The 14,022-nt window shown below is 42.7% G+C and overlaps 1 protein-coding gene across 1 annotated transcript in view; it reads left to right on the top strand.

Moving 5' to 3' along the window:
* unc5db (unc-5 netrin receptor Db) overlaps nucleotides 1-14,022 on the top strand; it is a 182,580-nt gene that overhangs the window by 100,373 nt on the left and 68,185 nt on the right. Inside the window, exons 3-5 of the mRNA XM_061071591.1 lie at nucleotides 746-889; nucleotides 2,840-2,943; nucleotides 13,684-13,864. Of these exons, the coding sequence (XP_060927574.1) occupies nucleotides 746-889; nucleotides 2,840-2,943; nucleotides 13,684-13,864 (429 nt within the window). The remainder of the gene's footprint in view (nucleotides 1-745; nucleotides 890-2,839; nucleotides 2,944-13,683; nucleotides 13,865-14,022) is intronic.

Here is a 14,022-nt window from a genome sequence, read left to right as displayed (position 1 = left end):
TATAACAGATAGCCTTGGTTCCAAGAGGTTGGATTCTAATTTAGTAGTGCTTCATGAAGGATCCTCTTACCAAAATACTTTAACAGTTTATTTAGAGACAAGTGATTCCCAGAAGTTCATACCTACTGACTTTGGTGATGAGCTTTCCTCTAGCACCTTCATGAGGTTGACATTTGTGGCTTTCATGAAAATGTCTTGGCAGCTAATGAATAATTTCATAATATTCCATGAAAATTGGTTCAGACATTCATCAAGATGAATAACTCGATGCTAGTGTTACTCAAATATATCTAAGTTGTGTTGAAAGACATTCAAAGACATACCAAAGCAATCAATTATATAAAATTATAACAATCAAATAAAGTTACAGTAATAATAATTATAATTACCATTCAATTAGTAGTAAACCAAAAGAGAATAACAATTCTTATTATTATGATATAACCACAATATTGTAAAAGCAAAAAAAAAGAAAAAGGCCTTTAGGCGGATTAATCACAATGTATAGGCGTCTCCTGATATCAGAGTTTTTTTAGAACCAACCGTTTTTGCAAGACTTTGTTCTTCCATTACTCATTGATAGCTGCTAATGCATTGGCTCGGCTCGGCTTTCTGCTACCAGTGGGAATTGTGGATGGGAGGCACACTCAAAAAAAGAAAAAGAGAAATGTATTAACAAATTAAATTTTTAAACATATTTGTTTTCATAAATTTGCTAAGTGTCTTTTGTTTTCTGTTGTCCCAGGGCTGAAGGTGCGCGAGGTGATGATCAACGTGACCCGTCAGCAGGTTGAAGATTTCCATGGCCCCGAGGACTACTGGTGTCTGTGTGTGGCCTGGAGCCACCTCGGCACCTCCAAGAGCCGCAAGGCTACTGCCCGCATCGCCTGTGAGTATGGAAAACCTTAAGGATTATGAATGTAGTATCTAATGTATACCATTGGGTTTGTTGCTGCTTTCCATAATTACGGCTGAGCAAGAGATGGTGTGATGACTAAGTGAAAAGTGACTGTAGAGTGTGTGTTTGTGTTTGCTATCACTATATAGCAAACAATTTTAATTGTAAGTCTTGTTTTGCTTTTATTTGAATGACTTATTTTGTTCTATTTACATTAACATTTCGACCAGGTAGCCCCAGCCTGTCCCGTCATAATAACACTTTGCAACAGTGACCCCATTCAGACCTGTTACTATCATCTGCCCTGAGTGATCCAATCACAAGTGGTCAGCACTAAGTACAGGTCTGGGACGCATGTGGCCATATTCTTTTCACTTAATGAACACCAATGCACCCTGGGCCATATATGAAGCACCGACTACTTAGCTGACGTCCTCTGACTCTAATGTATTTCTGTACTTCTTAGTGTCCATACATCGATTTGTTGCCTCCGCCACAATAGTATCAATGACCGAAACAAAATGATTGATACTTGATTCTCTTAAATCGGTCAAATCTTTCTTCACAGCTGAATGGTCTGTATTTATACAGCACTTTTCTGGTCTTGATGACCACAGTATAGTTTTTTCCATTCACCCATTTATACAAATCTATACATAGCAACTATGTGCAGGACTATTTCTATGGGACTGAATGGAGAAGACTGGCACCGGACCGCCGACCTTCTAGTTAGAGAATGACCCGCTCAACCCCCTGAACCAGAGCCGCTCCCAGCTGTGCATATTCATACAATAAATTCCGGGTGTGAACAAACTTGTGATTGGATCTCTCAGGACGGATGTGGAGGTCTGAACAGGGCAAGTGAGTCCCTGTAGGGTCCAGTGTGCCGCCACTTTAGCATGAGAGGATGAAGGAGGTGTCTTTAGACTAAGCTCTTGTCTTGATGGTTGAAGCAGAAGTATTGTGAGGATATACGACGGCTCACCCAAACTGTCCCAGTGTTGATATTGCAACTCTTCACAGATTGGAGCTCAAATACAACCGTGTCTTTCATTAAGTCTGGAGCATGCTGTGGTAGCACAGCGGGCTGATATAATCCCATCAGAAGCAGCGTCAGACTTATTAGTAGTGAAATAATCAATTCCTCCAGTCAAATTCTGTACAATCAAGTTTGGGCACAGTGAGATATTCACAGCCGCTGTGATCCAGCAGCTAAAGGCCACAAGTGCTGCAGTTTCGCTTGATTTTGATATGGCCTTGAAGAGAAAGCAAAGAGAAATCACTTTTGAACATCAACCCGGGAAGGATGTTTGTTCTTGTCCTTGAAAGAAAGGAGGAATGTCAGATGTCAGATCTTTATCTGGTGGGATTTGCATATCATTGCTTTTGTACTTACTTGCACTTATCTACCTGCCAGCTGAACACAGTTTTTGAGGCACAATTATAGAGTTTTCTCCTGGTAGTTATATCCCTTATATGCAGGGATTCTCTCACGATCCATGGCTACATGAGACACATTCATAACCTTAGAATTTCAAAGGCACATATCTGCTTTCCCAAAAGGCTGACATTTTAAAGGTTTTCAGTTAATAGTGGCGGCACAGTAAGCTATCAAAATCAGTTTCAAAAATAGACAGAATAGAAGTTTAAAAAATAGGCAGAATAGAATCTGTACCTGTCTTATGCACATGAGTGAGCAGGAGGTTCAGAGCAATCCTCGCTGACTTCCTCCATCCTGTGTAACCTCCAAACCACCTTGTCAACAGATTAACCAGGCACAGGGGCATTGGATCCTCTCTTTCCTATACAGGCTGCAGCAGGTTTGAAGGTCATGGCGTGCAGAGCTGGGGCTACGCTGGCATGTTAGTTGCTGAAGAGGATTGCAGCAAGGCTGACCGTAACACTTGACACCTGACAGCTGCCTCTTATCTCCCCTAACAGACCTGAGGAAAAACTTCGAGCAGGACCCCCAGGGGAAGGAGGTGCCAATCAATGGGATGATCGTACTGCACTGCCGCCCTCCGGAGGGAGTGCCTGTGGCGGAGGTAAGGCCGACTGCTCCTAGCTCCCTCTCCTTATACACCCGCCGAGCAGAAAAAATCTGCATCAGGGTGTCCATCTTTATTCTGCTTGAGTAACTCTCTGCCACTCAGTCAATTCTACCTCCCCCTCGACTTTCTCTGACCTTTAGGAGATTGATATAGTTTTGTTACATGCAAGCTAAAAAGTCCACATAAGCATTTAGAAGTGGAGGTGTTGGTTCTAAAGTGCAGTAGCGGTCCAAGATGAAGGGATTCACATCATAAATTTTTATCAAATCATCCCCAAAACGCTGAATAATGTATCAATAAAAGATAGAGATCACACAGTCAGAGATTCTCTTTCCAATTTCAATTTATAGCTCCATTAGCCTTGCGAGTCTCGGGAGGACACATTGTGAGAAACATCTGGCTTAAAGTGGGTCAGGCCACTAAGCGAACGGTCCAGTTACAGTTCTGGAGGCTGATTTAAGGGAGTGGATATGGATTGGTCCATCAGCAGCTCCTACTGTGCGTTGGCAAAGACATAAAAGTCATGAGAGTAAATCGCATCATTGTGTAGTTGTAATATGGACAAAACAGATATGTGTTGCATCAGTGTGTGTAAAATATCCATAATGGATACCTGATACTCTTAGTGGTCTGGAATCACAGCTGCACATCACACTAGAATCCCTGTGGTTCCCCCCAGAGTCTTTTGCTTGTGTGAATCACACAATATACAGAATTAAGTTTACATTTGATTTTTTCATCTCTCAGCCTCCAGGACTCATGCCTGTCTCGACACAGCTGTTTCAGTTTAGTTTCGTCTTTGATGCTCCTAATGCTGCATTCACCACTCAGCTGAATCTGACCTGCACACTAGTTAAATACAGTAACAAATACAGTTCACCTTTTGTAGTATGGGACAAAATCTGGATATACTGCACATATCGAGATAAAATATGACTTTTTGTCTGCAGAGAAATACAGGGTATCTAAGGCATAAATGTCTATGTATTTGTTTTATTTGTACATGAGGATTTACGCTCTGTAGGCTTCTCTCCCAATCCTCTGCATACATATGTAGGTCCATCCAACCCATTCATGTGAACGTGAACTCTCAAGACCGCCGGGAATTTCTTTACATTTGGCAAAAATATTAACTAATTTGATTTTGGTGGCCTTTTGAATGATATAGCTTCAGGCGGCCTTTAGGGAATCATTTTGAATTTGGCAAAACAATATTCTCTTAGACTTAAGGATAGACTTATTTCATTTTGGAAACCCAAAGTCAAAAGTCAAGGTCACGTGGGCCTCACTTGGACTGTTGGTCGAAGGTCATAAGGTCATAAGGTCAAGGTCATGTGACCTCACTTTGTTGAGAGCACGATATACCAGGAATGCCCAAAAGGAATTGTATTACATCTGGCACAACTTGGTTCATTGATGACCTGATTAGAATTTGGTGGCCAGAGGTTAAAGGTCACCTTGACAGCACTCAAAACACATGCCTTGCCTTGTAAATGGGATTTCTCAGGAACACCTGCAGGGAATTCTTTCAAATGTTGCACTCATGTTCACTTGGTCTCACAGGACTCAAACAATATCTGATTCCATTTCAGTGGTCAAATGTAAAGGTCATGGTGACCTTATATGAATCTGGAAAAAGAATATGGAGAAGGAAACTGCACTGGTTGGCAGAGGCATCAAACTGCAGTTTGGTATTTCTAGTTTCTGTGTAATAATGTATTTGGAACCTCACTGTAGGCTAGAGTCTCAGCGTGACAACCAGTAATTAACCTGTGACAGCTGTCCACAAAACTGATTGAGCGTATGTCCAGAAAACCAATATGGTGCTTACATATTTAGCATTACTATGCTTAGTGGTAACTGAAACGCTGTCGCCCTGGGAGACGGAGAACAGATGTCTCTCACAGCCAACCTGTAGGTCTGACTTCAGGGGGAACAATAGACTTCAAATGTCTCGGTGACATTCACTTACTTCTACAGAAGGAGATGGTCTGGCTCCATATTTGGTCCAGTGATTATCAGCATGAACGATGGCTGTGTAATAGATGCGTGCAGGGGACAGATTTAGACGGAGGTCAACCTCCTGCCCTGCACTGTATAAATGATTCAGCATTGAAATGGAGGAGTGATGTCATTCCAGCACCGCTGAATCCACAGTGGGATAAAAATAGTTGAATCTGAGCGGTACAGACCGAATCACAATCTCCCGTCTAGTCCTTTGTCAACACAAATGAGCCCAGCAGCGAGAGATGGGAGTGAATAATGCAGAGCACACAGGGCAGATATCTTCAGCCCAGGCGGTTTCAGCGCACCTTGTCCATGAAATATTGAGGTGGCGTCCAGGAGTGCAGCGGTGTGAGGTTTCAGGAGAGTGCAGCAGCAGGGCGGATGCTTCTGAAGCACACACAGCACAGGCCCCAACACCAGGTGAGTCTGCGTTTTAGGGTGCAGCGTAAACAGTGTGCTGCTGAAAGGTGGGTTTAGGAACCACCTTTGTCAGCAGGGATGTCAGGTTGTGAGCTAATGAGCCCCCAGCTACTCACAGTGAAATCATTGTGTGTTATGTGGCAACGACAGTTTGAGACGGAGGTGAGAAGTGCAGTAGCTGATTTTTTTCTGATGACGATACCTTTTTCTTCACAATAATTTGTTTTCTTATTCTTTAACTCTTCCCAACAAACATTGACATGTCAACATGTTTTTCTAGTTTTTATTTCAATCCAGTTATTTTAAGGTCAGACACAACCAAATTATCACATTGAGTTCACGATGGGTTTCGATGGAGATCAAAAGTCAGTCCGTTTGTGTCCATTTTTATTTGTTATTGTAATTAACATTATTATTTACTATATAATATACTGCAAAAGTGTTGCTTATCGATTGAAAATACTGTCTGAACATGCAGTAGGCATTTGGCATTCATCAAATTGAGAGGAATTAAAGCCGCAGCAATTACATGAAATCATTACATGTCTGAAAAGAAGTGCATGAAGTGGCTGTTTCCTGTTATATTTTTCTCTTAATGCCAAACACTGATGTGCGTCATCCACACCAACCACCCGCTGTCGACTCCGCTGCTGTTTATAAATGCAGCACTTAATTGTTAACTCAAATAAAAGATTGCTTCCGAAAAGCCAATCATTACTTCGGGTACTACCAAACACATTTACAGTCACATTTAAAATGCATAGAAATGTAATTTAAAGGAGAGAAGATTGGACCTATGTCCTCACCATGAGAATTTTAAAATGTAACATTGGTAACTTCTAACAGAGTCAGTATATTTTAGTCTCTGTAAAAATACATTTTGTTTTCTTTAACATTTTAGTTTTAGGCACTCAGTTCTTGTGGAATAACACAAACCTCACATGACAGTACAGAGTGTGCAGTCAATTCTCACTGGAAGCCACATGAGCGTGACTGACAGGTTTGTACTATGAGAATTGCATGTTTTATTTTTTTAAGATCACAAAGAAAGAGACAGGAAAAGCTTTTTAGCTCCTCTGAGAGGCCGTGTCTGCTGGAGGACTGTCATCCCCACACCTCTCTGCAGTGTCTTCAGGTCACCGCTTCCCAAATCACTTCTGCACCAAATGTGCCACAAAAGTTGCACAAACCAAAAAAGATGTAGCGGAAAATGGCTTGAGAGCCTGATGTGATACAGAGTTATACAGAGGAAAAGCTAAATTAAAAAAGAGAAAGCCTTTTGGTCAAGATCCCAGTTGAGCACTGATGTCATCATTGATGTTATCACTCTGTTTTCCAGTCTTCCAGTGAAATTAAGCATTTCTTATTGATATGTTGCCACAACAACATAAAAGCGTCTCTGAGTAATGTATTTCTATAAACGATGGATCAAATAACGTGTGTGAAAAATAAAGAGGTCACTTGTTGGCACAGACCCTCCTCTCTACGGAGCTTTTTAGCATTTTCTAGCTCATCATCCTGGTTTTACAGCCCACAGACTCCGCTCTGAACAACTCAGCCACAACAGGCGCTCAGTAACATCACACCAAGTGAATGCTAATGTGGCTCCGTGTCTACTGCATATGTAAATAGGCAATTGTTTGCCATCATGTTTGCCATATTAACTTTTTATTAGGTCAGTGCCCCCAAGATGCCAAAATATAAAATTAATGCAGCTTCAAATACACTATCATGGATGAGTGTACTTAATAGTGATTTATAAAAACACACAAACTGGTACATTTGCTTCTACATTAAAAACAAGCCTCTCTGTTGATCAATGACGCATTTTAGCGTTTTTCCAGTTTCAGAGCTTTTCCATGTTGAAACAAAGTCCCAGTGTGCACATCTGAAGGAGCGTGATGAAAAAGAAATAACACCAATGCTCATCATGAAACAAAGCAGAGAGCTTGTTGTTATGTTGTTCAACCACAATTGAAAAGTTTAAGATAATTACAGTGCTTTACTATAGTTTTCTAACTCTTGATACAAATTTCCCTTCGAACTTAAATTTGAAATGCATTTCCATTTTAAGAAAAATCGCTCTTTCTTTCTCAAGAGTGAACACATGACCCTCACCACCACACGAGGCAGCAGGTCAACGTGCGTGGAGGAGATATCTGCAGTGTGGGTTGATACATGAACACACAACACAAAAAAGAAATGAGAATAAAACTTTGATGAAGCTGATTATATGTAAATATAATGTATTATTTTTCAATCTTTTTTTTGTTCTATGTCACAGTGTAAAAATGCAATGTGCAATCAGAAGCTTTAAAGAAGATTCATGACAGTAAACAGTTTGAGTGGTTGACTAACACATATCTTTTTGATTAACTCACAAAGGGTCGGGTGTGAGTGAGTATTAAGAAACCCCTGACCCGTGCATCACTATAGGGGAGGTGTGAATCTTCACTAGCAATAACAATTTCCCCATCAATGATTCAATTCATTTTGATGCATCTCAATGTTATGTCCTCATTTTTCTATATTACTGTACATGGCTACTTTTCATAAATTAGTACAATTGTCAAATAAGTCTGAAGTCAATTTTTATTTAGAAAGTGCTTTCAAAATGTCCCAGTCTGTTACTACAACAGCGGTTGTGTGATTTTGATGCTCACCACATTGATATGCATTAGGTTTAGGGGTGTGTGCTGTACCTAAACCTTCAGAGGAAGTGCTCTGATAATAGCCTTTACTATGGATGAGTGGCCCCACCTGAACGTAGCAGAAAACCTGATTCAGTTATGAAATTTAGTCCCAACTTGGCCTGTGAACCTCAACTTACAACCTCTGTGTGCAGTTTAATTCCACCGCCCTTGGTAAGCACGTATTGACTGTGTGGAATCTGTAATTTAATTGAATAATTCACTAAGGCTTCATTGACTGTTGTTGGAAAGTACCACAATTATCTTGATCACAATTATACAGACAATGAAACCATTTATATTTCGATAATAATTGAAAAAGCCACTACCTGAATAGCTATTGTCTCCCAGCATTTCAAAAACATTTGTTTTTTGTCAGGCTTTACAGCTCAGACATTTAAAGACGTCCAAAAAACATGGACGCAGGTTTCTGAGCTTCAACTGTGAGTATTTATTGCAAATGTGCATATTCTTGACAGTGTTTTGATATAAAAAAAAATACCTTCACACATAGTATGCTAAGAGCAGGGGCTTTAATATATCTGTGGTTAATGGAACATAAGAGCGGCTTTTTTGTAATTCCGTTTCGGTGATCCAAAACCAATCCTCCATTTTGACTTCACAGATATCATGGGGTGTGAATGCAGAGGGGATCTTTTGACTCAGGGAGAAAGGAGTCCATGAGAACCCTGTATAATGAGTTTCTTTTGAGAGGTTGCTCTGAGAGAAAGTGTGAAATGAACAGCCGAAGTGGAAGCCAATTTCAACTTCCTTGAATGAAAGCCTTTAATCCGAGATGAATCCCCTTGATCTACAGTAGCTCAGGTAGACGGCCCAGGCTACGGCTCAAAGGGGAATCAACTAAATGCTTCTGCACAGTTATACAAGCTGTTCGCCGCTGAGCTTCCCAAAGACACCGCGATGCTGCTCCACAACAAGTCAGCATTTAACTATATGTCCCCACCTCACCCCCCCCCCCGCCTTCCCTTCCCTTGTTTCAACTTTCTGATGCCACCACCGAGCTCCTTTGTTATTTCCTCACAGGTCAGAGAAAGTCTCCCAGAGAGCAGGTGATGAGCTTCATTATTAAGCCGAGCAATTACATCCACCCCCAGCCCCGCCCCTCTATTTATTTCGTTAAGATAAGACAGATCGGGGTGGAATAGCAATGCAGTGCCACAGAGCTCGGAGGGGAGGAGAGGTGGCATTTGGGAAGCAACGGGGGGGGGGGGGGAGCGGCTCGGGCGACACAGGCCCACTCTGTGTTCTCCTCGTATCTTTTCTGATTAACCTCTGGAGTGGTCGAGGTGCAGATAGCTCCCCACAGATGCACCTGCTGCTGTCAGGCTTGCTGCTCGTATGAACACGCCGAGTCATGCTGAGTACAAAGAGTCGGCAGGTATCTATGTGTGTGTGTGTGTGTGTGTGTGTGTAGGCAATGAGCATGCCCTGTGCTGCTGATTGGTTGTGGGGAGAATCCATGAAGTGGATTAGCTCCGTGCTCTGAGGTGTCGCTCCTGATAAGCCGCTCAGCAGGTCCCTCCGGCGTCCCCAGGCCCTCGAGCCACACCTGACAGGGACCCTTAATCCACGTAATTGCGTTGATGAGATACTCAGCCATTAAAGAAGGGGAAAAAAAACAGTTCTGCTGCCCACGCCGCCGTCACAGCTGAGTGTCGCCCAAAGGGGGAGGAGATCATGCCTCATTGTGAAGACCTAAGCATGACTCAGCAGACAGATTTCCCCTCCGTATTGCACTAAAGCCCCCCCGACGTTTGTACTGCGTCACCTTGACATCAAATGACCATTAGACCTCTGAGTGTGGCGATGAGGCGCACTCTCACTGGGAAAAATGTGTCAGCTGGGAAGCTCTTTATCAGCTCTCTCCTCATAAGTCTCGATGATGGCCGCAGTGTCGCCGGTTACACCGCTTCTCTGTCCTCTAATTGCCCCTCAACCGACACATTTCTCAGCATCTAATCATCAGCAAATGTCATCTGAATGAGCTGTGTGCGTCCGTGTGTGTGTGTGTGTGTGTGTGTGTGTGTGTGTGGATTCAAGTGGATGAGAGTACCTGGCGGCCGTGTAGGGCTGGAGGAGGTGACCTTCAGGGCCAGTCCAGGTAATGAAATCACAGGGAGGAAGCCCTGGTGTGTGGCCCGGCCTGGAGACCCCTCCGTCAAGGCTGACACTGATGACCGCGACCTAATTGAAACAAATGTGCCAATTAGGCAATTCATTTCTCACATCCTCCACCACACACTTGCCGGGGCTAATTTGTATTTGTCCCTTCATCTTTTTTTCACTTGTGTGTCTCTCTCTCTCTGTCTCTCTCTCTCTCTCTCTCTCTCTCTCTCTCTCTCTCTCTCTCTCTCTCTCTCTCTCTCTCTCTCTCTCTCTCCTCTCTCTCCCTGTAGCTCTCTTTGTTTTTTTTTCTCTCCCACTGTCTCTCTTCCCCTCCGCTCGGTGAATCTTTTCATCATCACCAACGGGCTGTTAGCCGCAGACAGACAGCTAATGGGCAGCATGGACCCCAAACACTGCGAAGGGGCCGGCTGGTGTCACATGTTAATTGCCTCTTTCAAGTCACAACTTTCCCAGGATAAATATGAAATAAATACATAAAGACTTGGGGGACGGGGTGGAGGGTTGCACTTGTGTCACCCCATTCAGTGACGGACGACTTTAATCATGAGAAATTAGATCCTGTCCCTCAGTGCTCCGTCTCGTTTTTCTTATCTATCAGAGATGCTTAGGCATCCGATGAAACCCACATGAGAGGATATCTTTTAATTGTCGAAAAGAATCTGGGAGCCTTTGAAAATCGGCCTCTAAGTTTCCGTCCAGGCAAACAGAGGAAAATGCAGGGTTGCATTTATATACTGGTAACTGCACTCCTCATGTCTGAAAAAGAAAAACAAATCCCTCTTCTGTTAAGAGTAGTTCAATTGACTCGGTTGGTGTGGAAAAAATAGTGAATGCGGGAAATGATTACTGTGTTATGATGTTCATTATCATTTTTATTTGTGTCAATATATACCTGCAATCCATCATCCCTTCGGTCGGCGTGTCATTTCTATTTACCCAACGTCTGCATGCCCAAGGCACTTCCTATTTGCATCCTGCCTGAGCGTTGTTTATTATAAAGAGTGCCTGTGTGCTTCCTATAAATCCATCAGCTCGGCCCATTCTGCCACACCGTGAATGTAATTTGCAAACGCACTGATGCAGCTCTCTTACCAGAGTAGACGCACTAAAGCGTCACTAAGTTTGTAATTCATAATTAGTTTTCCTCTCTGTTGCTGGTAATTGGTTATAGTGATCTATTGACTGCTTAAAGGCTTCAGTGTCAGTGTTCGTGCTGCCTGGCCGTGGCGGAGAAGGAACAGTTGACCAACATGTATGTGGGTCACTGGGTGGGTGACGGACACTACAGTTTAATGTAAATATAACATCTGCATCTTCTGAGAACCTGAGATCACGTTCTGTGTCTGTACCTGTTTTTATAAGACCCACTTTCAGTTGCATTATACTCCAGGATCTCTGTCCAAGAGAGAGGTCTGTATTTGTATTGTAATTGTCTAAATGCAATTAGAGAAAGATTTGCACATTTTTAAATTTCCCTTAAAGGAATTCAGGCTATTGCTGATGTTGGAAGAAGTTGTGGGAAGACTGTGCAAACGCTGCATAATTTCAACCTTCAACGGCACGATGTGATCATTGATTACTGCTTCCAGAAAGTCACAAAACCTTCATTGATTGTTTGGGTTTTAGCCGTTAGATCAGGAGCTATAAGCAGGCTGTACTTTCTAAGTGGATGGTGGTGTGCTGCTGGGTAGTTGCCTGTTAATCACCTACTGCGGAAATTTACCCAAGCTGTTGCCTCCACCAGCTTCACTGTGTTCATTCCACTCAACTGCAGTTGTCACAAAGTCAATCAACAAAGATTATGACAAAACATATTCGTCAATGTACTGTTTTAAAGAATGAGCCATAACTAACTAGATTTCCGTAAAATGTTGAAGAAATGTTGAAAACTGAAAATATAAAAGCCATAACCAAATTTCAATATTTTCATATAATTACATAACTCAAATATTATCTTTGAATGAATGGACTGCCTTCATCCTGGCAAAATGGCACAGCTGGAGCTTGGTCAGAGAAAAGAACAGCTACAAGCCGTAATAACATAATAGCATTAGCGTCTCACCGCAATTGCTGCATTGCCTTTTAAATGGGGATTTATTCTCCCTGGACAATAAGTAGCTCAGCCAGCTAAGTTGGCTAACGTAGTGCTTAAGACAAATGTGTTTATTTGATAGTGCTAAACATCCTATGCATACAGCAGCCTGCCCGACTTAATACACAGTTGGTGATTTTGATAGGCTCCATGCAATTTCTATTGGTTATTAAAATACACAGCATATAATAAAGTCTGATGAAAAGCAGTTAGCTGTTGAGTACATGCCTTGTATTACCAAAGAGGTTTGAATATGTATTTACAAATGTATTTAAATAGTTATACACAACCCATTATAAATACTTAGGCCTGCTTTATGAGTACAACACACGCTAGCTGCCATTAGGTCCAACAGAACTAGAGAATAAAAGCCAATTGGACTGAGAGAACGGGGGTTAGAGTCGTGAGGCAGGGAAACGGAGATCATGCAGGTGATCCTAATGAGGTGGGGCACGCACAAATAACAAGGCTTTCCACAAACAGACTAGAGATCAGACTAAGTTCGACAAAGAACGAATACCTCAGGGTATAATGATGTGGTGGAGTGGCTGAGCCGGTCATTAAATACTGGAGCCGGTGAGAGTTGATTTGAAGAATGCAGGGACAAGGCATGGTGTCCACATTCCTAACAGTCTGTTTCCATAGTAATCAATACAGCTTTCTACGCAGAACACACAATGGCTCATTTTTTCCTCTTTTTACACACTCCTAAACAAAGCATGAAGTAGTTTTTTTTTTTCTTATCATCCATCCATCCACCCATCCATCTATACCACTTATCTTTGAGGGTCACGGGGGGGAGCTGGAGCCAATCCAAGAAAATATTAGGCGAGAGGCAGGATGCACCCTTGACAGGTCAGGAGCGTGTCACAGAGAGAACATATAGAGACAAACAACCATACACTCTCACATTTACACCTACAGTCAAGTAAGAGTCTTCAGGTAACCTAACTGCTTTGGACTGTGGGAGAAAGGAGGTGCCCGGAGAGAACCCACAGACACAGGATAACCTGCAAACTCCACACAGAAAGTTTTCATTCCAACCTGTAACCACTACACCACTGTGCTGCCTGGCACTGATGTAATACTTCAAATCTATTTCCACCATTTTGACACAGTGCGTTTGTTTAGCTCTGAGCAACTGGCAAACTGCTGCCGACCTACAGCTGAGTTCATCCTGTGTAAACTCACATGGAGCCCAGAAGCGGCTCCTCTGTTAAAAACCACTGCTCACACAAACCCCTCCTGTGGAGACTCCCTATGAGATGGATGCTCTCACAGCCTATAGTTGTGATCACTTTTTATTTGAAGGATTAACACTTGGCTTAAGTGCATTCCTCTCAAATACAAACACAATCTTCTTCTTTCTGTCCCCAGGTCGAATGGCTAAAAAACGAGGAGCTGTTGAGCTCCCTGACTGATGACAACATCGACACCCGAGCCGACCACAACCTCATCATCAACGAGGCGCGCCTGTCCGACTCGGGCAACTACACCTGCCTGGCCAGCAACATAGTGGCAAAGCGACGCAGCGCCACGGCCGCTGTGATAGTCTTCGGTACGGCCCTCTTTCCCAGCTGCTGTTGTGCTGCCTTACATCACGCCACAGTGTTGTCACACAATGTTTACATGGCCACTCACATCAGTTAGTTTGTTTCCCCACACCTCGACACAAGTGATTAAAAGACCCATCTCCATGTTTCCAATGAAGAGAGA

This window comes from Limanda limanda, chromosome 5 (genome assembly GCF_963576545.1).
Source record: "Limanda limanda chromosome 5, fLimLim1.1, whole genome shotgun sequence".
NCBI classification, from domain to species: Eukaryota; Metazoa; Chordata; class Actinopteri; order Pleuronectiformes; family Pleuronectidae; genus Limanda; species Limanda limanda.
The sequence above is the reverse complement of the archived record's forward strand: the minus strand, read 5'-3'. Positions and strand labels throughout refer to the sequence as shown.